The sequence below is a fragment of the Balaenoptera musculus genome, chromosome 8 (assembly GCF_009873245.2).
Source record: "Balaenoptera musculus isolate JJ_BM4_2016_0621 chromosome 8, mBalMus1.pri.v3, whole genome shotgun sequence".
Taxonomy (NCBI): domain Eukaryota; kingdom Metazoa; phylum Chordata; class Mammalia; order Artiodactyla; family Balaenopteridae; genus Balaenoptera; species Balaenoptera musculus.
In genome coordinates, this window is record NC_045792.1 from 8676331 (window position 1) to 8701855 (window position 25525).

At 54.9% G+C, this 25525-nt stretch overlaps 1 protein-coding gene across 11 annotated transcripts in view; it reads right to left on the bottom strand.

Moving 5' to 3' along the window:
• Window positions 1-25525, bottom strand: part of SLC37A2 (solute carrier family 37 member 2) — a 30549-nt gene that overhangs the window by 3228 nt on the left and 1796 nt on the right. Inside the window, exons 1-20 of one of the 11 annotated variants that reach the window (XM_036859927.1) lie at window positions 22276-22977; window positions 17627-17855; window positions 10464-10625; window positions 9370-9451; window positions 8822-8915; window positions 8607-8685; window positions 6825-6960; window positions 6349-6425; window positions 5300-5466; window positions 4712-4749; window positions 4245-4397; window positions 3823-3913; window positions 2282-2344; window positions 1929-2014; window positions 1398-1446; window positions 1152-1225; window positions 813-891; window positions 573-670; window positions 273-337; window positions 5-60 (exon numbers count right to left, since the gene is read on the bottom strand). In XM_036859927.1, the coding sequence (XP_036715822.1) occupies window positions 30-60; window positions 273-337; window positions 573-670; window positions 813-891; window positions 1152-1225; window positions 1398-1446; window positions 1929-2014; window positions 2282-2344; window positions 3823-3913; window positions 4245-4397; window positions 4712-4749; window positions 5300-5466; window positions 6349-6425; window positions 6825-6960; window positions 8607-8685; window positions 8822-8915; window positions 9370-9451; window positions 10464-10540 (1539 nt within the window). In that variant the 5' untranslated portion in view covers window positions 10541-10625; window positions 17627-17855; window positions 22276-22977 and the 3' untranslated portion in view covers window positions 5-29. Of the gene's footprint in view, window positions 1-4; window positions 61-272; window positions 338-572; window positions 671-812; window positions 892-1151; window positions 1226-1397; window positions 1447-1928; window positions 2015-2281; window positions 2345-3822; window positions 3914-4244; window positions 4398-4711; window positions 4750-5299; window positions 5467-6348; window positions 6426-6824; window positions 6961-8606; window positions 8686-8821; window positions 8916-9369; window positions 9452-10440; window positions 12920-17626; window positions 17856-22275; window positions 22980-25525 lie in introns of those variants that run through there. The other 10 variants (XM_036859926.1, XM_036859932.1, XM_036859935.1 and 7 more) reach the window with 10 other exon arrangements.

Genomic DNA, 25525 nt, shown 5'->3' on the forward strand with positions numbered 1-25525 from the left:
TCACAAAGTCACGGGACTTGAGGAAAATACTACCGCGCGTGGGTTAGGGCCACACTAGAGCTATGGAGACACATGGGGATAACAGAGGACAGGTTAGTGGGGCCGGGGGCCAGGCAGGGGTTCCCGGAGCACGCGCAGCGTCGGCTCCGAGTTCCTGAGGTCTGGGCGGAGCTAGGCTCAGACTGGTGCAGAGCAACTGAGCACTGGATTTGACTCCCGGGAGACGTGAGGCCGGGCAGGCAGGGCTCCGGCTCTCCCTCCGCAGGACTTACCCTCTGTCTCTACTCAGGGATGCCTTCCAGGCCAGGATCTCTTTGTACACCAGCCGGCAGAGGAGCTGAGGCGAGGGAGGGCGACAATCAGCGTGGAGCACGTGGCTGGTCCCCAGCCCTAGGTGACCGCCGGGCTGGCTCACAGCGTCACTCCGCAGGGGTCCACCCGTGGGACGCAGAGTGGTTCCGAGCAAAGCCCTGGATGGCCGACACTTCGGACCACTTTGGAACTTTCCAGGGTTCCAGCCCCACGGGACACGGCCCCTCCCCATACCCATCTGTGCGCCCCACAGCTCTTACCAAGCAGGCCAGGATGTCGGCAGTGATGAGCATGTAGAAGACGTTGTTCCAGCCTGTGGGGGAAATAAGCCCGGCCAGCAGAGGCCCCAGAGCCGCACCTGTGTGGAGCACAGCATGAGAGAAGGGCCCTGGACCAGGGACCCTGGCCCTCCCTGCCCGCATGAGGGCAGCGTCCCAAGCGCGCGCCCGAGACCAGGCTCGGGGCTCAGCTGCCGAGAGCCGATAGCCAGAGTCACAGACCTATGGATCCAGTGCCGTCGATGATGGCCGTGACGGTGGAGAGCGCCTTTGCGTTGCCCTTCAGGCTCTTGTGCGTGCCCTGGGGAGAGAGCAGAGTGGGGAGGCCTGAACCAGGAGGCGGCACCGAGCAGGACCAGGACCAGGACCAGGACCAGGAGAGGGACGGGCTCAGGGAAAGGCAGCGCTGGGGGCTTGGAGCTGGGAGGAAAGGGGGGCCGACGAAGGATTCTGAAGGACTTTGAGGATCTCGTCTCTGCAGGCTGGGGGAGGGGGAAAGACGTGGGGAAGATGGGCCTGGAGGCAGAGGCCCTGGCCAGTCCCCAAGGTGGCTCTGCTTACCAGGTCAGCCGAGACAGCAGTGGTGATGAGGGCATAAGGGCCGTTGACCAGGGCTCCACAGATAAGCAGCATTACTGACGTGGTGATGGAGACGGCCCAGTTAGAGAGGAGAGGCCACCGCCACCCCCAGCCCCAAAGCGGGCGAGTCCCCCAGGCGTCAGGCTGAGAACCTCCACTTCCCCAAGCCTCCCACCCACATCCCCAAGCCAGCCTTGCGGTGTCCCCAAGGCAGCGCCACTCCCTCACCTATGGAGATACTGATCCCGCTCTGGCCAACGTAGTTGTACAGGAACATCTGAGAGAGGAGAAGGGGGAAGACAGAGTCATACACACCCTGGCTTCCCCACAGGCTGCCTCCGTTAGACTGGAGCCCAGAAGTCTGGGAACCCCAGAGGTCCCCTTTCTCCTTTTCCTTCTCATACCCAGGCCTCTCGGTCTTCGTGTCCCAGGGATGCAGGGTCTAATACGTGGTAATCTCTCATTTCCCTTTGCCCCCCCAAAGTCTCCTCTCATGTCGAACCTCAATCACTTATCCTTTCCTTGGTCAAGAAGCTCAGCAGCTGGCCTCCCCCTTCTCACCAAGGCCAAATAACCACGAATCCCTTTCCAAGATTCTCAGTCTGGATCTCTTTCCTGTGCTGACCCTGGCTTCTCCTCCGCTGGCCGCGCACAGGGATGTACACACGCAAAGAGACGGGTGTGCGTGTGATGCCCGGGCGTGCACAGAGTTCAGCGGCCCACGACACACACACACTTTGCCCTTGAGTTTCTACGCACCATGGGGGCAGCCAAGATCAGCATGACGCAGCAGGTGGTGGCCCTGCCATTGGTGTAGTCAGAGATGAGCCCCGCCAGGATGCCGCCTGGAACACAATGTGCACGTGGGACCCCGAGCACTGCCCCATCACTCAGCCCAGCACAAACCGGGGCCGGGCACCCAGAGCCAGCTGAGTGTCTCCCTCCGCAGCCTTCCCCGCACCCACTGCTCACGGGAAGACCACCTGGGCAGGATGCCACCTTTTCCCTCTGATGCCACCTGCCTAGGTCACATCCCACTGGACCCGTCCCTTTTTTCTACACCCTGACAAGAGGGGGATGCAGCCTAGAGGCAGAGCAGGGCATGGTCTCACCTACGATGCCACCAACATCGAAGAGCGTGGACAGGTCCCCAGACTCCTTGGCACTAAAGTGAACTGTGGAAAACAAAAGCATGTGTTCAGACCTGGGGGCTCAGGGCAGACATCCTGGAGGGCCACCGCTGGGAGCGTCCCTGCAGACACCTGGTCCAGTATCATCTTCAGAGGAAGGAGTGGGGGGCCATGGAGAAGTGATTGGCCAAGGTCACAAGTGAGTCTGCAGCAGTTTGGGACCGGATGCCCCTTCCGGCCCCCAGTCCTGTTGGATGAACTCGACCTCCCAGAAAAGCCCTTCTATGAAAGCACTGGGATCTGGCCCCTGAGGACCCTGTCCCACTGGGGCACAACTGCTCTCTTTGAGCCTCAGCCTGTCCAGCCACATTCCTGCCCTCCCCCTGACCGAGTGGCTGGTCCCCACAGAAGCTTGTCACCTCCATTTGAGGTCCCTGCTTATAAACAGAGCCAGGAAGGAGGCTCGTGGGAAAATGGGGACCTCAGGTCCCAGACCTCGCCCTAGAATTAGAAAAAGGGACGCCCAGAAGCTTGACTTGTAGCCCAGCCCTCAAGGTTGACTCACACTCTGTTCCCAGCATCAAGGCCACAGAACAAAGAGTCAGTGACCACAGGGTTGCCCTGGCGCTCTGCCCCCGTCGTCGAGAGAGGCCCCTCAGATGGGGCCGGGGGTGGGGTTGGGGGGTGAGTTACAGCCTGAGACCCGGCCCTGACTCATCCCCACCGCATCCTGTTCGGTGCAAGGATGCCGTGTGGAGGGCAGCCTCATCCCTCCCACAGGGCCTGGAGGGAGCCCGGCAGCCCTGGCGGAGCGGTCCTTGGCCCTGGTGGAGCTCTGAGGCGCTGAGGCTCTGGGGGCGGAGCTGCCCCCTGATAGAGTAGCGCCACGTGTGGAAAACCAGAGATCCAGGACGGGGGAACATAAACATCCTTTTCAACCACAAGAGTGACCTCTCCTCATCTGCCCATCCTCGGGCAGGGGCGGAGGCAGGGGAGAGGAGGACCACGAGGCAGGCAGCCCAGCAGACCCAGGCACAGGGCATGAGTCCCCCGAGACTCCCGGCAGCCCTGCTTGGAAGAGAACAGTGTTTACTGCCAGGCTACAGGCCCTCTTCCTTGGGCTGCGGGAGGCTTAAGGGGCTCCTGGAGGCACTCAAAAGGCAGACCATTTCCAGCACCCTCCGGTCCCACCCATCTATGAGCCAAGCAGCCTGGAGGGGGGTTTCTCCTACACCTGAGGCTGGAGAAGAAGTGAGGGAGGATTGCAGAACAGAGCTTTGAGTTCCTAACCCCGACTCAGTGCCGAGGGAGGAAAAGTGGCTGGAATCAGGGACTGGGGCGGGGGGCGGGGGGGGGGTGGCGTCTGCAAGGTTTAGCTTCCCATTAAAGAAAAAAAATTTCCCTCCTGCCCTAGAAGCGGTTCAGCAGAAATCCTGCCTATTCCTGGAGTCATACGCATCACGTGACAGGTTTCCTCCTCAGAGACCCCTCCCTTCCTCACCTCCTCTTCCCTGGGTACTCACCCACATTGAAGATGTAGAGGGGCAGCCAGTAGAGGAAGGTGTAACTGACCAGCTTGGCAAAGAGCAGACACAAGGAGAACTCGACCACACCCTGGGGAGCGTAACAGAGGGCGCGATGGAAACAGGGGCAAGACATCCTTGGTCCGTCAGCGGAGCCCCATCCCAGCACTTCCCACCGCCCACCGCACAAAGCAGCCTCGAGGACCTCTCCAGCCACAGTAACAGCAGCGCGTCTGCGGCCCGGATATGCTGTGTCAGGACGAGCCTCCCATGCTCCCCTCCCCGGGTGGGCCGCCCTCCCTAGGCACTGCATGTAAAGAAATGCTGGAAACCACAGGTCACCCTGAGCATCCCCATCTCCTGAGACCCAGCAGAAAAATCTAGAGAGCCTCTCTCCTCCTTCCAGCCCACAAAGGACTCACCGGGATCCAGAGCGCCCCAAAGAAGCTGATGGCAGCGGGCTGAGCGCTTGGCTCCTTGGAGGAGGTGACAGCAGACTCCAGGCCGTTCTCTCTGTTAGAGTGGGGCCCACTGCCAGGGTCCTCAGCGTCGTCCACGTTCTCTTCCAGCCCACCCTGAGCAGAGGAGAGCCCTTGCTGTGGGCACGTCCACATACCACCTCCCTCCCACCAGCTCGAGGGACAGCCCACGTGCGAGGTAGGGGCTGCCACGCTGGAAGAGGTATGTGTCCCCCTCCTGCACTGGACTAACATCCTGCCAGGCCCGTCAGGCTGTCGGGGAGCCACCCAAGGGCATGACTTTGGCCCTCACGCAAGGGCCTGTGAAGTAACCGTGGGCACACGGGCCCCTCCTCCAACTCCCCAGGCCTCCCTGGGACCAGCCCCCGGGTGGAGTGGAGGGCAGGGACGGGACTGGGGGCCACACTCACATGGTGCTGAGGTGGGGAGCAGCCCACGTCTTCTGGGTCTGAAAGAAAAACCTTCTAAGAAGCTTCCCAGCAGTCCAGGCCCTCACCTTGCATGGCGTGTGGTCCCCACCCCTCCTCAAAGGGGGTGAGTTGACTTTCCAGCACAAGGGAGCATGGAACCGGGGCTCCGGAGACCACCTTTGAGGTCTGGGTCTCCTAACAGTAAGTTGTGTCACTACTGCCTCGTGGACTTTCGTTCTCTTGCTACAAGTGACCATGGCCCTGACTCCCTGGCCCGTCTGTCAGGGAGCTGGGAAGAGGCAGCAAACGCGGAGAGGTCCACCCCACCTTTCCCTCCTCAGTCTCAGAAGAGCCAGCGTTTGCCAGGCGTCCTGACTACACATCTCACGGAAACGCTCAACAGCCCAGGGAAGCAGGCGTTGTTATCCTTGTGTCACACATGAGAAAACTGAGGCGCAGAGAGGTTGTCTGTCCCAAGTCACACATCTGTGGCTCCAGCCCCGCGATCCCACGCTACCAGCCGCCTTCTCCCAGGGCCTAACCGGGAGGCTCGGCTCCGGCCCTGTGAGGGGGGAGGGCTCCACTCACATTCAATGAAGAAGAAGAAGGTGATGAGGCCCATGATGGCGGTGATGACGCCGGGCACCACAAAGGACAGGCCCCACTGCTCATCCACCCAGATGCCGGCGATCAGGGAGCCCAGGATGTTGCCCACGGATGTGTGGGAATTCCAGATGCCCATGATGAGCCCCCGCCTGGAGGGGAGGGAGGGAGGGAGGGAGGTAGAGAAGAACGGGAAAAGTAAGAAGAGGAGCACAGGGCTCCTGGCGACCGCCCGACCAAGTGCAAAAAGCCGGCTGCCTGCAGCCTCCGAGCTGAAGACCCCACTCAGGGAGGAGCGGGAGGGTTTGCTGGTGTCAAGGGAGTGACAGCAAGGCGGGGGTCCCGCTCCCCAGCCGCTCCCTGAGCAAGCACTCTGGCTCCTGCTGCCCCAGGGCCCAGAGCCCCACCCCTTTCTGCTCTTGCCCCAAGGCCGTAACTCTGAAGTCCTCAACCAGGGGTGACTCTGCCCCCAGGGGACACAGGCACTATCTGGAGAGTTGTGACGGTCCCAGCTGTGGGTGCGCTAGTGGCATCTAGGGGTAGAGGCTGCTGAACACCCTACACTGTGTAGGACGGTCCCACAACAAAGCATTATCCAGCCCCATATGTCAATAGTGCCAGGGTTGAGAAACCCTGCCCTAAAGAAACTTTTTTTTTGCACAAAAGCCAGTTCAAGGAAAAAAAAAAAAAATATATATATATATATATACACACACACACATATATATATGTGTGTGTGTGTATACAAACACACAATTTTATAGGCTTCGTTTTTGTCTTCACGCAAAATGGAAATTCATCGATTAAGAGGAAAAAAGCATAACTGAGGTTGCAGGTTTTAAGGATCAAAACCTTAGCAATGAGAAAATCAGTACTGCTTTTAGTCACTAAAACATGTGTATCTCGGCCTGTGAAAGTCAGCAAGATGGAGGCAAGTTTCTAATCTTTGACCCTGAAATCACATTAGGGGCCACGAGGGACCCACCAGCCCAGCCCCCCAGGTGCCGCCCACCCTCCTGCCCCATCACACTCACTTCCCCTTCCCGAACCAGTTGCCCACGCAGGTCACCACGGAGGGCCAGCCCGTGGTCTGGACGAGTCCGTTGCAGATCTGCAGGGAGGGAGGAGGGAGGCGGGACAGGCCTGGGCTGAGCGGTGCAGCCTCTGGGACGGGGGCCTCTCCGCAGCGCACGCTACGCACCCCCTTCCTTCACCTGCGTGCACGCACCCCCTAACCCACCAGCTGATTTCTCCTGTGGCCCCAGATCCCCACGGCAGAGACCAGGCCTCACAGGCACCTCCACGGACCTCAGGGTGACGCTCAGTGCAAACTCACTGAGCCCACGAGGCTGACCATGGGCAATGGGCAATGGGCAATGGGACCCCGCATCGTGATAAAGGAGCACAGGGCTGGATGCGCCGGGACCTGGGGCGGCTGGGTAAGACCTGCAGCCTCTACCATCTTTCTGTGCCGGGAACAGAGGCCTGAGTGCAAGGCGAAGGCTCGTACCTGGATAAGAACAAAGTACCAGAGCGCGTGGATGTTCCAGAAATACCCCAGGCCAAGGAGCGAGGTGAAAAGGCCGCTGAGCAGCATTCCGGCTGTAAGGTAGTAACGGAGGGGAAGCCGCTCCCCAAAAATGCCACTGCAGAAGAGAGAGTTGGATCCATGGTAATCTCGGCTACCTGCACCCTTCGGCTCTCTACCTCCTATCTCTCCGCCGCTCCCCCCTCCCCCACAAAGCCACTGAAACGACTCTGCTGAGGTGACCACCTCTGTGTTGCCACACGCCAGGGACACCCTCGGTCCTCCACTCACTGGGCTCCTCTGCTTTATTTGACGCTGCTGACCAAGCACCTTGAAGTGTGCTCTCCGTGGCCTCTGTGAGGTCACCGTGGTCCATCTGCCTCCCCCCTTGGCTGACCAGTCCTTCTCATGCATTTTCTCTTGCATCACTTTTATGGTTTTAACTACCACCTATATATATGTTACACAGCCCAGCTGCATATCTACAGCCCTGAACTCTCCCCTAGAGCGTCACGATCATATCCAGATGCCTTCCAGACATCTTGACTGGATGCTCCCCAAAACAACTGCCACTCAACAACTCCAAAAACAGAACTCCTCTGCCTCCGCCCCCCACCCTGCCCCGTGTCCCGTGCCCCTCATCTGAGTGGATGTCGCCACCACGTTTGGCCACTCAAGCCAGAAACCACGGGGCTACCTCAGTTTCCTGCCTCTCTGTCCCACCCTTCACAAGCAACCTCCAAGACCTGTACCTTTTACTTACTTCTCTCCAGTGCGTCGTTTCTTTTTCATCTCTATTACTACTGTTCTAACTCAGGCATTGCTCAAAGCTCAGCTGAGCTATTATCAAATCTGTTCCTTAGCATGACCTGGTACTCAGTCCTACTCTCCCTCAAATCTACCTTCCGTCACCCTCACAGCGATCTGTCTGACGTGTTAATCTGAACATGCCACCCTTCAGAGGCTCTCCTGTGCCCACAGCCTGGTACACAATGACCTCATTCTTCAGCCCCATCTCCTGCATTTTACACTCTGGTAAACCTGTTATTTGTCCCCCCAGATCATACTGTTTCACACTCGCCTTACTCTGCCCATGCCATTCTCTCCACCTAGCCATTTCTGCATTGCCAAGCCCAATTCCTCTTCATTAGTTCAAGTGTCATCTCCTCCAGGAAGCCTTCCCCAACCGCTCTTCTCTAATCCCGGCTCACACTAAGCGGCCCCTCGGAGCCCCCAGAGTGCCCTGTATGAAACCACCTGTCTGGGAGCCACCACACTGTTTTATAACTAGCTGCTGACGTTATCGGTCACTCCACTAGGCCGTGAGCTCGCTGGAGGTGGTACCCTGCCTTAGTCATCTTTGATTCCTGGGAGCAAACATCATGCTTGCTACGTAAAAGCCGTGCTGGGGTTTTCCTAGCATCCAGGGCTACCCTTGAAGGACCCCGGGCCAGGACAAACCATTTTCCAGCCACACCACTGACACTGCCATCTGAGTGAATAAACTCGAAAGGACATCCAGGAAAGCCTTTCCAGGAAAAAGAGTTACTAAAAGCGGGAGTTGGCCAGGTGAGGCAGCAGGCTCGGTAACCGCGGAGCACGCTGGCTACGGGCTGACAGGACGTGGGGACGTCTTGTCTCATGTCTGCCTGGGGGAGCCACCAGCTTTTCCCTTTGACCCTGCTGCCCCCAGGTTGGCCAAGGGGAGACAGCAGCTCTGAAGGGTTCTACTCCGGGAGGTCACAGGCTCTGCCTCTCTCTCACCTGATAAACATACCGACGGCGTAGGCCACGAGGAAGGCGTTGTCCACCGCCCCCAGGAGCTCCTTGTAGTTGCTCTGATCTGAAAGCCGACGGGAGAGACAGAAAGCTGGCTGGCTGCATGGACGCCCCTGCAAGAAGCCCCTTCCGGCCCCGGACGACCCTCTCCTGGGTAGGGGGAGTGGGGTGTGGGGAAGAACAGCTTGCCCCGCTCTTACCAAATGGGGCCCAGTTGCACCACGTGGTGTCGTTGAGGCTGTGGGTGTCGTTGATGGGCTGGATCATCCCTGAGCAGTTGCGGTGCAGACGGCTCTGGAGAAGCCATGGGCGCACAGGTCAGGGGGCATCCTGTGGCCCCGAAAGGAGCAAGCAGCCTCCAACACACCAGCCCCGCTGCCCCCCTCGGCTGGACCCCACGCTCCCTCCTCCGGCAAGAACTGGCTCCAGGGGCAAGTGGCCACAGCAGAGCCTCGGTGAAGGGCAAGGGGGGTCTACGAGCAGGGTAGACACAGGGCCCAGGGTGTCTGCTCTCTGGCTCCACCCGCAGCCCCCGACACCACCGTCTTGGTGATTAAACCCAGGAAACTCTCCTGGGAAAAAAGAACTGCTAAAAGTGGGACTCTGCCGGGGGGAAGGAGCAGGCTCAGTGACCAAGGTAAGGGAACAAGGATGGTTATATGCCAAGTTCCAGACCGTTCTACGGAAGTGTATTTCTGCTGGGGCCCAGCACCTCCTGCTTTCTTCCTCACCCCCAGGCTAGCCTCACCTTGACGACACTGATGGGCTTCCTGGACATGTGATAACAGGTGTAGATTAAGAAGGTAATCAGCAGGATGAAGCCTCGGTACCTGCAGGGAAAGGTGGGCAGCTGGGTTAGCAGGGAGCTCGGACCCGCAGCCTCTACTGTGCCCAGGAAGCGTCCCACCCGTGCCCACTCTAGCGGCCTCGGAGCCCCAGCACCGCCAACTCTTCTACATCAGGCTCCCCTCAAGACACAAGTTCCTTGGGGCAGAGGCCAAGGGGAGGGTAGGAACAGATGCCAGAGGCCAGAGTGCTCGGGGGGCCCTACATCCCTGCTCCCGCTCCCGAGGCCTCCTGACAGAGCCAGCCCAGCATCAGCGCCCTAGACGACACCAAAGTACCCCCTCCTGCTCTTACCACGGCCCATCACCTCTACTTCTCTCTGGCCTCACTAAGGTCGGGGTGCCTCTGTGTGTGTGAGAGATGGGGGCAGGGAGATAGAATTGTATTTAAAATACTGGACATGGTGGAAGCCGGTAGGAGGTTGATGTGGGAGAAGGGTCTATCTTTAAAGTGAGGTCGGGACTTCCCTGGTGGCGCAGTGGTTAAGAATCCGCCTGCCAATGCAGGGGACACGGGTTCGAGACCTGGTCCGGGAAGATCCCGCATGCCGCGGAGCAACTAAGCCCGTGTGCCACAACTACTGAGCCCGCGAGCCGCAACTACTGAAGCCTGCATGCCTAGAGCCCGTGCTCCGCAACAAGAGAAGCCACCGCAATGAGAAGCCCGCGCGCCGCAACAAAGAGCAGCCCCCGCTCGCTGCAACTAGAGAAAGCCCGCGCGCAGCAACGAAGACCCAACGCAGCCAAAAATAAATTAATTAATTTTAAAAATAAATAAATAAAATAAAGTGAGGTCAACACTGTTCTTAAGCCTAGAACACAGCAGAAACAGCACCTGCTGCAGCCCAGTAGGGGCAGAGCCCAAAACCTAGTTGGAAATGTGGCAACAGAGGGAAAGCTGGTGATGGAGCCCAGGTCCTCTGCCTCGTCCACCCCACGGGACAGAGGGGTCATCCCTTCCACCTGTGGCTCACGCATCACATGGGCCCTCTCGCACCAGTGCTTCTCGTCCCATGCGCTGGTCTGGGGCGGAAAGAACACTTCAGCCGGGCACCACCGAAGTTTCCACTGCATGCCCCACTCTTCCCCTTCTGCTGAGGGTCTGAGGAAGGGCCTCCACGTCCTCCTGAGTCACAGCATCAGCTGAGTCGAGTCAGCACTGAGTCGGGAGCCAGGAAGTACATGGAAAATAGACCTCAGCAAGGACTCTAGCCCAGGAGAAAGACCAGAGCCTTGGTTTCTTAAAGAGCCCATGGAGAAGGTGGGGAAGAAGGGGAAGGGGGCCTGAAACCCTTTCTATCCCTGAGATCCACGAACCAAAGGACCAGGACACTGGAGGCTCAGTCTGCCCTCTCCAGGCATCTGCCTCCAAACCCCAAATCACTTCCCCCCGAGCACGTCGTGAAGGCTCCTGCTTGTGAGATGAAGGGGTGTTCCAGCAGAGGCTGAATTCAGGTTGGGCTACCAGGGCCCTTCACCACTGGACTCGTTCTCTGTCTCATTCCCTCCACTGCCTCACAGTTTATCTTCTGAAGAGAAAGAAGGTACACGTGCCCCCGCCATCACCTGGCTTAACATTGCTCAGTGGCTCTCCATTCCACTAAGAACGAAGCTCTGACTCTCTAGCCTGAATCTTATGCTCCTCTCTACTGCCCAGCCTCTCTGGCTCCCCACTGCCGAGGGTGCATGGGGGCGGGGAGTCACCAGGGGCTCTCCAGGGAATCTGGGGTTACTCCAAGGGACTGTCACAGTGACCCTGTGACATAGACAAGCTTGGTGGCAGCAATGTTTTCCACTTGGCAAATGGCCCATGACTGCTACCTCAGGGACTTCCAGAATCTGGTGGCAGGGGCTGGGGGTGTCTCTGAGAGAACTGGAGAGGGTGCCCAGCGGGGCTTCTTCAAAGAGCACAAGATGGAAGAAAATCACAGCCCTGCAGATAACACTCACCAGCGTCCTGCCCGGGGAGCTGCTGGGTCTGGAAAAAAGCTGAAAGCTTTGAGGGATGACTCTAATTCACTGTGTAGCCAAATGAAAGTTCCTAAGCCTTTTTTGGCTCCGGTTTCCTCATCAGATGCCCATGCAGGACAGTGCCAATCACACCCAGCTCAGAGACAGGGGAACACAATGTGACTCTCACCCTGGGCCCTACGTCTCTGTTGGGCCACCCTTATGGCCCCCCGGGATCAGCTGAGTCTATCTTGGCTGCCACATGGATACAGCCATTGATCCTGGTGACAGATCAGATCTCCTCTGGGCCTGAAAGACCCCCAGGCCCCACTGAGCCCCCCAGCGCTGACTGTCCTTCCTCGATAGGCCAGGCAGGGAGGCCCAGGCTGCAACTCAGCCATGCCGAGCCCGCGCCGAGCCCGCTCAGGAGCTGCTCAGAGACAATGAGGGATCAAAAGGCACGGCCCCGCTGGCAGCCACCTTTCTCCTCCCTCCCACCACGACACTGCTTCAGCCCCAAGTGCCAACACCTGCCCACCTCAGATCACCTGCCCTGGACTTTCTCCAGCCTGCGGTCCCCGGTGTTCTTCCTTATCTGCCTCCTGGAGTCCTGTCCCTCCCAACCTTGGGTGGCAGAAGCTATGACAGAACAGCAGGCACAGCCAGGCCCATTTCTGACATCTCGATTCTCTCTGGCAGAAACAGGACTGCCTTCCCATCCACATCCTACCGTGTGCCAGGCACTGTGCTAGGGACCCGGAGAAACTGTAAGAGAGACCTCTGCCCTCCAGGGGCTCACAGGTCAGCAGGGAGACAAACAGAATTGGTGCGACAGTGCCATAAAAGAGGGCAGCCCTGCATGACACAGAAGCAGGGCCACCGAGACCAGCTGGGATGGCAGCAGTGACAGGAAAGGATTCTGGAGGTGAGGCTTCAGCCGGATCTTCACAAACAAGCAGGAGGTGGCCAGGTCCACCAGCGCTGGGGCGGGAAGCGGTGCCAGGGAGAGGGAAGTTCGTGTGCAAAAGTGCAGAGGCGTGAACAGCAATACCTGTCTGGGGAACTCTGTGTAGTCAGGAAGTCTGGAAGGTGGGACTGGGCCAAGCATGGAAGGCGAGGGAGCGGGGAAGGAGGGAGGGGACAGGTCATGGAGGGCCTTGGGTGAGTTTAGACTGTCTCTTGGGGTGATGGGGAGTCACTGAAGAGGGGTGGGAGTTTCTAGGTCAGAGAGTTCTGGACACCTCCCAGGCTAAGCCAGATGAAGACCCAGGGCTCTGCCCTGCTGATTAGTTTGGGAAGCTCCAGACAAGCTTCCTCGCAGAAGGTAGGGCCGGTTCCCTCTGCCTCATCCACCCTCAGCCACCCTCCAGGGAGACCCTCGGTGGTGCATTTCAGGGAGCTGTAAGAGAAAAGAGCAAGGACTTAGGAATCAGGCGAAACCTGATTTCATTCCTTACACCTGTTAGTCATCTGCAAAGTAGAGTTTATCACCTTTCTCACAGGGCTATTGACAGGTTGATGAGACGATGCATAGGACAGCTCTTACATGTTCCTCACACCCAGTGGGCACTTAAAAATGACCGCTTCTATGATTTCAGATTTTGAGGAAGGAAAGCTGGAGGGGGCGGAGGCAGCCCGTGCTGCTCTGTTACGGGAGGTGAGCAGGGTGTGGGTTAGCGCCAAACTCCTCCGAGCGGTGGTGGTTCCAGGCCCTGGATTTGCCTGTGAGGTAGGGATTTGGAGGCCAGCATGGCCACGCCTCCCCACATGCCTAGTATACAGAGGTGGGCTAGAGAACACGAAGATGCCCCGAAGCTGCCAGTGCGCATGCGGGAGCCTGCAACGGGGCAGAGCAGAGGCTGGTCCGCTGGGCCCGCCCACGTTCTCCCTTGGGAGTAGACAGGGCGGCTTAGCAGAGGTCCACAGTCACGCTGCTCTGCCAGGTTCCAGCCCCGTCCAGAAGCTTGGCCTGACCTTTCTCTCAGCTCTAACTCCATCCCTCAGTAGAAAACCTGACACCCAGGATAGCAGGAGAGTCACAGGGAGGGAGGCGGTGGGGCGGAAGGACCTCAAACGTGCTGTGTGATGCTAGGACGGGCAGTGGCCTCCTCTGGGACTCCCTGCCTGGACGGCAGCGCAATGGCGGCATGAGCCCGGAGGGGCACAGCTAGCTGGGCAGGGCATACCTGGGGCCTCCCCTTAGTCAAGTCCTCTTTCCATTCCACTCTGGCAGCTCTTCTGAGAAAAAGGCCAAGCTGCCATAGTTCAAAGGGGACTGGGGACATGGGTCCGGTGAAGGGCTGGGCTGACACAAAGGCTGTCAAACTCACAGTAGCTCACAGGGAAGACAGCTGACGTGCTCCTGCTGCCTGTAGAACCCGCAGGTTTCACTTCGGCTTTCACAAGCCCTTCTTTCAGAATCAAAAGGCCCCAGAAAGGGAGCAGGGGGGAAAATACACAGTCGGGCTTTGCCTAGCTTGTCCCAGGGCGGCTGTGAGGAGGAGGGATGGCAGCCCAGGTGCTGTCCAGGCTGGGCAAGCAGGCCAGAGACCCGGGAACATGCATGGCGAGGCCCACAGACTGTTCCAGGCCGGGTGCCCACCCTATGACCCTCTAAGTCTGTGTTAGCAAGAGATGGCACTTCGTAGAATCTCACCTCCCCTTACACAGCGCTGGTTACTGAGTAACCAAGTCAGATAGAGAGGTGGACCGGCTATCTCTTAACTATTAGCTGACAGTCCAATTTATTCTTTCAAATGAGCACGCTGATATCTTTATGGACCTCATTAAGACTTTGCACTAGAAGTGCTTCTGAGGTAGGGACAAAGAACGATGTCTGCCAAAGCAGCAACAGATAACAAACAAAACCCCAAAGGACCTACTACCACCACCATCACAACAACAGAAAGCAAACAGCCCAGCAGAAGGATGCTGACCTTAGGAGACAGTGGAAAGAGGTCCCTTCTCTCCAATGTCTACCCAGTCATCCCCTGGTCCCTGCATCCCCCTCCTCGCTTTGCAACCACATTGCTGACGGTCCCTATTCCCATGGCAGGCCAATAGGGAATTAAACTCCCTCACTGACCAACCCCTACCACTTCCTGCCTCAGCCCAGCCCTTAAGCCAAGTCTGGGTCAGCGAGTAGATGTCTGGGGCTACTCAGGTTGGCCACGGGACAGGCCGGGCTGGCTGTAGCTGCAGGTGCCCTTGGCACTTGCCCGGAGGAAAGTGCCACTTGGTGGCCTGTCCTTGGATGTGCCTGTCCTGGGACTCAGCAGATCTGAAAAGGAGAGCGGGCTGGGGACAGTAAGAACCAGGCCAATGGTGACAATGCCATCCCCCCGCCCCCTGCTAAGTCCTCCACTGCCACTGGGACACATCCTGGTAGGCAAAGGCCAGCCTGGAACAGACAGCCTGAGCCAGGCCTTCCGCTGACAAGATGGGACGGGGATAGGCCAGGTCTGGGAGGGCCTCTGAGAAGAGAGGAACAAAGCCCTCTTGGGGCTGAGAGCCAGCCCAAGGACTCCTCTACCTGTTGCCCTTCCTCCAGATGGAACTTGGGCATTTGCTCAGAGACATCAGGTTGACACAGGGCTCGGTCCCAAGATCCTTCCCAGAGAAGGGAGCCATTGGCTAGTAGCACAAGGAGCCCGGGACTTTCTAGAAGGAATGAGTAGATAAGATAATGATCTTTTTTAGGAGAGAGGAAAATACAGGCTTGATTGCTTTGCCTTGAGAAGGAATCTAAGCAGGGGAAGCCTGAGTACTTAGACAGAATGAAAAGACGTGGCTTTTAGCTACAGCATGAGGTTTCGTTTAGGTACCTGGAAAAACTCTGGAAGAGTGTGAGAGCTGGTAGGGTTTGGAAGAAGTGGTCTGTGGGTGGTTGGTGGTCTCTCTTCTGAAGAGCGGCTACGCAAAGAGTGCAGGTGGGAATGCGCTGATGGTGGCGGGGCCCTCCTCCCCAGGGAGCTAAGATGAGGACTCTTCTCTCGGGATTCCCTGGAGGCCTAGCCCATGGCTCACCCTCACCTACTGCTTCTCCCCAGCGTGAAGGACCCAGGGGAGGAGGCATGAGCCAGAGGGCAAAACGAGGGCAGTGATACCGCCCACCCCGCCTCCACCCCGCACACCAGCTTGGGGACAATCAGACGGGGGCGTTGTGGGCTGCAGAGACTCCGACGCTGGTGTCTGCCCCCAGTTCTGGTGTTACTTCGGGACCGCTCAGCTCCGACCTCAGCACTCAGGTGGTGCAGCTTGACTGGAAGAAGGTCGGTCTTGGCCATCCATTACAGACCATCCCCAAACCCTGGCTGCCTTCTAGACCAGTGCGTGGCCCCTGAGGCCGACCGCCCCACCCAAAGCCAGGGAGGTGCGCGTCAGTCTGCTCTGTAAGGGGGGAAAGAGGAAACAGCAGAGAGGAAGAGGAAGCAGAAGGCGGCTGGGGGAGAAGACAGCAGTCACGTGTGGGTGGGGGAGGGAGCCACGCAGGGTCACATGCTCTTTGGGGATTAGCCTGAGGAGCCCGAGGAAGGGAAGGGGGTGGGGACAGGGACGGTGGGCTCAGCCCTCCAGGTCCTCCACCAGGCTCTCTCCTTCCTTCTCGGAGCTGCCTCTCACCATCACCGCTCTTTTTAAGGAGCCCTTTCTGCTGCTCTTACCGGGCATCTCTGGGCAGTTACCAGGAAGAGAAGGAAGACAAGAGAAAGCTACTTTGCAGCATCTGGGTCCCTGGTTTGAGGCCATGGCAGAATAGGGAAAAGGACGTTAGACCAAAAGCGGCTGCGTCTTAACTTCTGGTTCTGTTACTGTGACCTTGGGCGAGCTGTCTCACCTCTCAGCCTCAGCTTGAGCTTCTTTTAAATGAGATAGTAAACTCCTGTCACACGAGGCTGCCCTAAAGACTAACTGAGATAACATTTCGCCTCTCAGCCTCACTTTGATCTTCCTTTAAATAAGATAGTAAAGTCCTGTCACGTGAGATGTCCATAAGGGTTGATTAAATGAGATGCGATGGATCTGGCAGCAGGACCTCAGCAAACTCCGGCGGGCAGAGCCACGGGTCCCCGCTGCTGCCCCCAGCCCGCCACGGCCTTCTAGGGCGTGGGGGAGGGCGGCGAGCTGGGAGTTCGCAGCTCCTGCTCTCCTGCCTGCCCAGTGCCCCACCCATTCCTGCTCATCCAGTGGGAGTGTCACCTGGTCCTCCTCCCACAGGCTCCTCTCCTCCGAGTCGTGAACTGCTCCCTCCCCGCAGGCCCAGCCCCATAATCAGCAGCCATACTCATCTTTCTGGAGAGATGCCCACGTTGCCATCTGTCCCCAGACGTGCCCACGCGGACGCTGGCACAGAAGGCAGGGCACCGGCCAGGCCCAGGGCTGGGGAGGCCTCAGAGGGGCTGTGACTCCGGTGAGGAGGCCGCCTGACCCCGGGGGGGGGTCTGACAGGAGAAGGAGGGGCAGTACCATCTTCCTGGGCAGGAACTCCTCAGAGTCTCCGCCTTCCGCTTGCACACCTCGTGCTGCGTGCCTCTCAGCCCCCTGTCCGGGGACCGCGCCTTCAGGCCCCAGGCTCCCGCCGGCTGCGGCTGCACATGACAGGCTACGTCCTCACTGCTGCGCCTTCGCCAGCTCCACGGCTCCACTCAGAATACCTCCAGATCCACCAAGGCACGTGCTACCTGTTCCCCCTAATGAAGATGAAACCCTCCCTCCACAGAAACTCACAAGCCCCGTGCAAGTACCAAGTACTAACTGCACGCCAGACACAGGGCTAAGTGCTTTAAATATCTTCTCACTTAATTTCACCAAAACCCGGGGATGGAGGTACATTACTATTTCCATTTTAAAGACAAGGACCTGGAGCCTTAGAGATTTAGTGATCTGTCTCAAGTCCAAAGGCTATGGTTTCTTTTCCCCTCCCACACTCTAATGGGGAGGAAAGACCGTGGGCTTGGGAGCCTAACTAACCTGGATTCAAATTCACCGCAGTTACCTACTAGCTATGCGGCGCTTGACCAGGTACGTAACTTCTCTGTGCCTCATTATACCCATATAATGGGGAATTAGGTGGGGAAACAAATAAAGACCTTGCAGTGAACCACAAACACAATGCCTGGCACAGAGCAGTAGGAAACGCGAGTAGAAAAATAGTCAATAATTAATGTTTAGTCAGTGCTTAATATGAGCCTGGCACTGATGTAAGTATTTTACCTGCTGCATCTCGAGACAATCTTTAATCCTCATAGCGACCTGACGAGGTAGGTGTTACAAGCATCCTCACGGTACAGACAAGGAATCCAAAGCTCAGGGCCAGCCCACCCTCTGGTGTCCTGCTCCAGGACTGTCTGCTTTCTTCACTTCTGCTTAAAAGCCCTCCTTGGGTACAGGTGGAAGCAGCAAATTTGATAATGAGAGTACACGCCCTCTCTCCAGCTTGATCCTTAATTCCAAGAAAGTAGGACTGTGTCTTAATCATCTTTGTAGGCCTCACAGTTTAACACAATAATGTGCCTACAGTAGGAACTACATTGACGCTTGGTGTTTGTTAGGAGTCCAAACCTCCATGCATCAGGAAAGAAGTAAAAGCACACTTATCGTGTGCCCTCCATCGGCCACGGGAGGTCAAGAATGTTCACAGATCACTTTTGCCTTCAAGAACCCACCTGACTTTCACCCATGAGGGAACTGAGTTAACGACACAAGGCACACAGTGGTGAGAGGATTTCAATCCGGGTCTGTCTTAAACCTGGGAGATGTGGGAGAACACAGTGGTTGGGTTCACACTTTAACAAGTGTGTAAATGACGTGTGTGTCTGTGGAGAGTTGTGCTTTCCTGAGCTCTTCTAAAATGCTGGAGTGGGACAGGCTGTTTACAATGATCCACTCTCCCTGCCCCTCATTTTCTCTGAAATATAAGTTACTTTGGTTAAAGGGTATAATTAATGTATATGAATAAGACTCTACAAGGAACAATAATGGCAGAGAGATACAACTTCAAATATATATGGTAATGAGATATATTTTTGTTTATTAAGGGAAAAAAAGAGAAGTAGAATATTTTATTTATATAAGTATCTCAGAAATTGTTTGCTGTGTGAGAAATTTCAAAAGGTTTCTCAATGCCCTCTTGGTCCACGATCTGTTTCTATACATCAGCACCCTGGTTGTGCTTTGCCTGATGATAACACTATAATGTTACCAGTCATGATTTCAGCTATGATTTTAAATGTTACCTGGGCTGCAACCTTACTTCTTTAATTTGAATCTAGCATCTTCTAGGTCAGTGGTTTTCAACCGGGGATGTACATCAGACTTTCCTATGGAGTTTTATTAAAACATAGATGTTTAGGACTTACTCCAGACTTACTAAATCTCTTAAGTCAACATTCTTGGTATCTCCTTGGTATATTATGTAAATTATGTATTGGGGTTTTTATATATCTCAAGATTTTTTCCTCTATAAAAATTATGCTCATAATTTTTATAAATCAGATATAATGTTCACTGTCTTCTTTGAAATTAGCCTTAGTGTGTTTTTAGACATTGTCTATTTTTTTTTTTTTTTGGATTGGCTTTATTTTGTATTACATACCTCAGGAATAATCAGACTTCCTTGTTAGCTGCATTTTTCTTGTCATGAATTCTCAACAGATCATTCATTTTTGAAAATTATCATTAATAAGTTAATCCATACCTTTTTAGGTCTCTGTCCCTTACAGATAGTTTTTGTTCTACTCTGATGCTCCCTAAAGGCTGCGCAGTCAGCTATAGGCCAAAGGTTTTATCTTTAGCAAACAAGAACTGTCTCAGAAAAGCACAGGACCAGGTACATACTCGTGGGTACGTACTCCTGATGACATCACTCAGATACCTTTAAGAATATACCAGTGGACTGAGTCAGCATTTCCAAAACTCTTCAGCAAAGACCCTAACCCAAAGACCCATTTATGAGGTTGCAAACCCAAGATTCAGCAGAACAAGAATTAATCACTTAGGACTGAAAGAACTGATAAGGAATGACTGTCACTTACGTTTGGAATATTACTGATGTTGTTATAGTGTTCAATCTTCTGAATGTATAAGAAAGCCCTTTCTCTTTCTTCTTAAGCTGTCTGTATCCCATAACAATTTAGGAGATCCTGTTTTTGTAAACTGAAACATTTGTAAATACCTTATTCTCCCTGCCTGACCCCTCGGAATTCAGAAACTTTTTTTGAGTCTTCTTGCTTTTTATAAAATATGGTTATTTGCAAAGTTCAATAAGAATCTTTTTTTTTTTTTTACCAGAACATATTAGAAAACTTGGTTTTACAACCAAGGCCTTGCCTGGAATGTCGTACTTGACAATGATGCTCATTTAATCAGATATTGCTGCCACTTTTAAGGAATTAAGGTTGACACCAATACAAAACCTGCCTAAGAAAACTGGCTTACTGTGTTCCCTTACACACAAATCAGGAAGGTCACTCCCTGGCAGGCCCAGGAAACTTAGGATATTTTGGGGACCTCAAGAAGAGAGGAATTTGCCTAAATTTATAGGTACAGCAGGTAAAACCTAGTGGAGACAGTTTCTTGGCTTGGCTTCCTAATCTCAGAACAGTAAATAATAGAAGGCTTTGAAAAGTCCAATCCAAGATCCCTTATGAAAACTTCCAGCAAAGTGAACTTAACAAGGCCTATATAGTAAATTATGTATATAGATTATCAGATCAAATCTAATGAGACCAACCCTATTTTGTGATCAAGAATAATCTTTCTTTGAGACTATTTTTGATCCCAGCAGGGCAGACTGTAGGGAAAAAAATGTGTGTTTCTCTGGAAAACTGTGCATTGCCCAGAGGACACCCCTCCAAGTTATCTGATTCTTGCCTTTCACTAAGCTTGAATTCCATGAAGTGGTAAGTAACTGATAAGTCATATAAAATATGTCCATGAACTGACAGAGTTTCAATAGTCTTCCCTCCCAACCAGTTTTGCCTCAATATGCCTAACTTATAAATGGGGACGTTCTTTGTATTCTCTTTTCAAAATTGTGGTAAAATATATGTAACATAAAATTTAACGTTTAACCATTTTAAAGTATGCAGTTCAGTGGCATCAAGTACCTTCATACTGGTGTGCCCCCATCATTACCATCCATCTCCAGAACCTTTTCATCTTCTCAAACTGCACCTCTGTACCCATTAAACAATAACCCCCCATTCTCCCCTCCCTGGATTTTTCTTTTGTGCCAATTATAATATCTTCTGGCACCCTCATTATGAGTGAAATTAAATCTTTTTAACACGTGTTCATTTTTATATCCTCACGAGAATCATGATCTTATCTTTTTCTGAAAAATATCTTTTAAGAGTCCTAAGCTCAAAAAGGACCAAATAAATAATCTAAATGAGTGAGGAAGGCTGGGAGTGTGAGGACTGTCCCCAGTGAGGGCTGTCACCAACTGACCATCCTGATTTGCCCAGGACTGAGGGGGCTGGGGATGTAGGATTTTCTGTTTTAAAACGGGAACAAGGGGCTTCCCTGGTGGCGCAGTGGTTAAGAATCCCCCTGCCAATGCAGGGGACACGGGTTTGAGCCCTGGTCTGGGAAGATCCCACATGCCGCGGAGCGACTAAGCCCGTGCACCACAACTACTGAGCCTGCGCATCTGGAGCCCGTGCTCCGCAACAAGAGAGGCTGCGATAGTGAGAGGCCCGCGCACCGCGATGAAGAGTGGCCCCCGCTTGCCGCAACTGGAGAAAGCCCTCGCACAGAAACGAAGACCCAACACAGCCATAAATAAATAAATAAATAAATAAAATTTTAAAAAAAATGTAAAAAAAAAAAAAGAGTGGTCCCCGCTTGCCGCAACTAGAGAAAGCCCTCGCACAGAAACGAAGACCCAACACAGCCAAAAATAAATAAATAAATAAATAAATAAAATTAAAAAAAAAAAACGGGAACAAGCTGGTCATATTAAGAGCTTGCACCCCATCTAAAAGGGGCTCCTACTCCTAATGATATGATTGGGGAATTTAGGCCTGAGACTGCTACATCAGAGAAGCGAGGAATCTGGCTATTTACGTTGTTTTATAATTTGAAAATGATGGCAACTAACACAATATTAAACAAAACAAAACACTGTGCAGACCAAGCAAAGTGCTCCAGCGCGGCCTCCGATGAAGAATGGGCTGAAAGCCCTCCACCCCACCACACACCCCCTGATCCGCAGCCTCCTCAGGCCTCCGTGGTCAGGAGGAAAACTCCTGTGGAAGCCGCTGGGCCGCCGCTGGGGTGACCACCCTGCTGGGGAGCAGCTGCCGCTCGGATCTGAGACGTATGTCCTCCCGGGAGGGTGTCTCTCAGGGCCCGGAACCCCTCAAGGCAAACTCCCAGGACCACTGGGTTCTGGCCTTCGTGTTATCCAAGGGCCAAAAGAGACCGAAAGAACCAGTCGACAACTCCAATGGCCACTTTTTCAGCAACTCCGCCACGCCCTGACCTCGGTTCCCTAGCCTGCAAGCCCGGCTCCCGCGGGTGCTCAGCGATAAAGGAGACGCTCTGAAGGTCTCCCCGGGGACGGGTGCCGGGGTGTGCGTGCCTGGAGGTGCGCATGCGAACGGGCATCGGCGGAGACTCTCCTGGGCAGCCTCCCAGGGAGGGGGCCTGCGGAGGCGGAGCGAGCTGGCGCGTGCGTGCCACCCACCTCCCCGACGACCGGCCAGAGCCCGCCGGAACCCGCCGCCGCGCCGCACCGCCCCCCCACCCCCCCGACGCCAGCACGCTGGGACTCCCGGCCGCCCGACTCGGAGCCGCCGAACCCGAGGGAGCGGGAGGCCGTCCTGGCCCGGCGCCCCCCACCCCGCAGGCCCTCTCACCAGCTGTCCCTGGAGAAGGCGCGGAGGAACCAGACGCCCGGCGCCAAGGAAGACCGCATCTTGCCCGGCGGTACCCGAAGCGAAGCCGGAGCAGAGGAGGATGCAGAGCTGGGCACGCGCCCCGAGCCGGCGGTCCCCAGAGTTTAAATGCCCCGCCGGCCGGCCCGCCCCGACCGCGCAAACCATGGCCTTTAGCCCCCGCCCCCTTGCGCCTGACCGCCCTCGGGCCCGGCCGAGCGCAAAGCGCACGCCCACCGCCCATCCTCCGGCCGGCCGCGAGCACGGACTTTTCTCGTGCTCTGCCTGGGGGCTAGGGACCCGCGGCCCTCCGAGCCTCTGGGGCCCCCCCTTCGGCCTGCGCTTGTCGGCTCACTTCCCTCCGGGGAACCGAAAGCTGCGATCCCAGACGCAGTCAGCTGTGTGTGATCTTCCGTCTGCCCCCAGCTGCTCCTGCGTGCCTTCCTATCCTGATTAGCTGGGGCACCGACACAGATCGGGAAACTGAGGCAGGCTGGAGGGCCAGCGTCCCACAGGACGCTGATTTGAGTGCCAGCGCCCCCTGGGAGCGTAGGTGTCCCAACAGGGACTTTCTGTCTCACTCAGATTCCAGACCACGCAGTGAGCCAGGCAGGACCCTACCGCACCTTGTCCACGGAGAGACTGACACCCCCGCCCCGCCCGCCTCTACTCCCCACGGTGACTGTGCGGCGGCCACTCCTGCTCTCCCTTCTGAAGGCCCGCAGCCGTGCAACAGTGAAGGGCCCGTCTGAGGCACAGAGTTCCGTGCTCTTAAAAGTGCTCTGCAGACCTCTAGCCTGAAGATGTCCAGGGTATGTTTCCACCTATAAAAAGCAGTGATTGTGAGATCTTTGTCTATGAACCCAAGGGTGAACTAACTATAGAGGGAAGCATTGGCCTGGAGAATAAAATGGTAATAGAACGTGAACTAGGAACTTGTCTGGGCAGATAGATTTCAGCCCTAAGCCCACCCTGCCCCTCACTCCTAGGAGTGCCCAGACCCAAAGTGCAAGGTCAGAGAAGGGCAGTAACGGCTACACCAAACAGGTTCAGACCCAGGAGAGTGGCCTTGGCCGCTGCCAGCCCCGGAATCAGGCAAAAAGAGGTAAACAGAGTTGTAAAATCCTCCCTTAACGCCAGGCAGTCAGGGGCAGGGGTCTCGTGGCAGAAATGAAGACAGCAACAAACAGAGGGCAGGAGGTAAGACGACTACAAAGGAAAGGGGACGGGATAGAAGGAAGAAGCCATGCTGGGTTGTGTAAGGTATGGAGCTGAAACACCGAGGAAGAGCGCAGCTACCAGCAGCTAACCCAGCCCTTAATTATACCACACAGGGTGCCCAGCTGTACGTTCGTTTCGCTCTTACAGGTCAGGGAGGTGGGCATTATCCATCTGAGAAGACTGACTACCCATGCTGGTTTGCCTGGGACAATCCCAGCAGACCCCCGCTGTCCCAGAATGTATGACGGACAGCTCTGGGGTCGGTAACACCCAAAGGGCATTAGGCCTGAAAGAAGGCAGATTAAAGGTGGAAAATAAAATGAGATAATGAGATGATATCACCAGGAAGAGAGCTGCCTGTGTCCAAAGGACTAGAGGGAAGGATAAAGTTGAATACAGAGGAGCCAAGGAAGCAGCTGAGGTCACCTGAAGCTACACGGGAGGAGTACGTGGACGTCAGCAAGGGAAGGGAAGAGCCCACCGCCAGGGCTCCAGGGGTGCTATCCAGACTTCAGTAGTGGGGAATATCTATCTTTCCATTTCAGACAGAGAGGAGCCAAGGAATAAGACTCATTAGCACTCACTTTACATGCCTCTCTGGAGAAGGTGTGTTTGTGCCCCTCAGGGGACCATGCTTGTCTGTGGCTGGAACCCTCAGAGAGGCATAAAGAATACGCCCTCATGGTGGTATGGCTATTATTCATGCTGTGCCAATGAGTGGCTGGGAGCAGGGCCAGTCCTGAGACAGTCTTTGCCTTGTCCTAGTGACTTCCTGTGAATTCAGGGGCCAGGATGGCAGCAGGGACACTCCTACCAATGCTCCTCGCTTGCTCCTGTGTGTGACCTGACAATCTCCTCGCTTCCTGCTGCTTGGGGGAGTGACAAAAGGATACTTCTTTCACTCAGCTACACAAGCTCTCTACCCTTGACTCACCTTCCTGTTATCTGGCCCCCTTCACACGCTACCTCCTCAAACCTGGCAGGGTGTGGACAGTAGTATCTGAAGGCAATAAGGAGGGAGGGAATGAGCGATTGAACCACACACTAAAGAAAAAGAGCCTTAGTTCTTATTGTGGGTAGCCCTATAATTGGTCAAAAATGCTTACTATGCCTTAGTATCAGACACCTGTAAAACAGGAGCTGGCAGTTAATGACCTTTTTGCCCATCAAGTACCAGTTCCCATTGCTAGCAAGTTTCATTGACCATCCATGGGACTTTTTTGGGTAGTCAGTTATCCGTTTAGGTCCTTCTAGATATAGCAACGAGTGTCCTCCCTGGTTTTTTCAAAGGGACCCAGGGACCTGAATTCTTGAGAAAGTCTGTGAGAACAAGTGCCACGAGGACAAGCCATTAGGCAGCAGAACCCTCGCATTTCCCTGCACACACACGATCATCATTCTTCGAACCCGTCTCCGTTCTCCCACTTCTGTCTCACTAAATGGAGAATAGCACAATTTTTTTGTGTGATAGAGTCAAAACCCAGACCCTTGATTAGTGGGGTAGGAGTTGAGATATTAGGAGAAATTGGGATTACTTAACCTTTTAAAGATTCAATTTCATATTAGGCCTGTTGATTGAGACGCCAAGTGTAGTGAAAAGAACATGGGTTTTCAGGCAGAGCCAGCTCTGGCGCTCCTACTTCTCCGAGCCTCAGCTCTCTCGTCTGTAAAATGTGGATAATAACATTTATCTTGCAAGGTGGCTGTAAGAATTTAAAATTATGCATATAAAAAGTGTCTGGCCATATTAAATAGGTTTGATAAGGGGGGCAATTATTATATGTGCATGAGCTTATATACAGCTTGAGGATTAGATATTGACTACAACTGATGGAAACAAATGGCCGTTATAAATGAGAACAAAATATAGGTGCCAAAGGATCAGAGTCCTTAAAAAGTATCAATGGGTATAACAGAATAGATTTGACCTGCAAAGTCTTTAATATCCTGTGTGTGTGTGTGTGTGTGTGTGTGTGTGTGTGTGTGTGTGTGTGTATGTATGTGTGTGAAT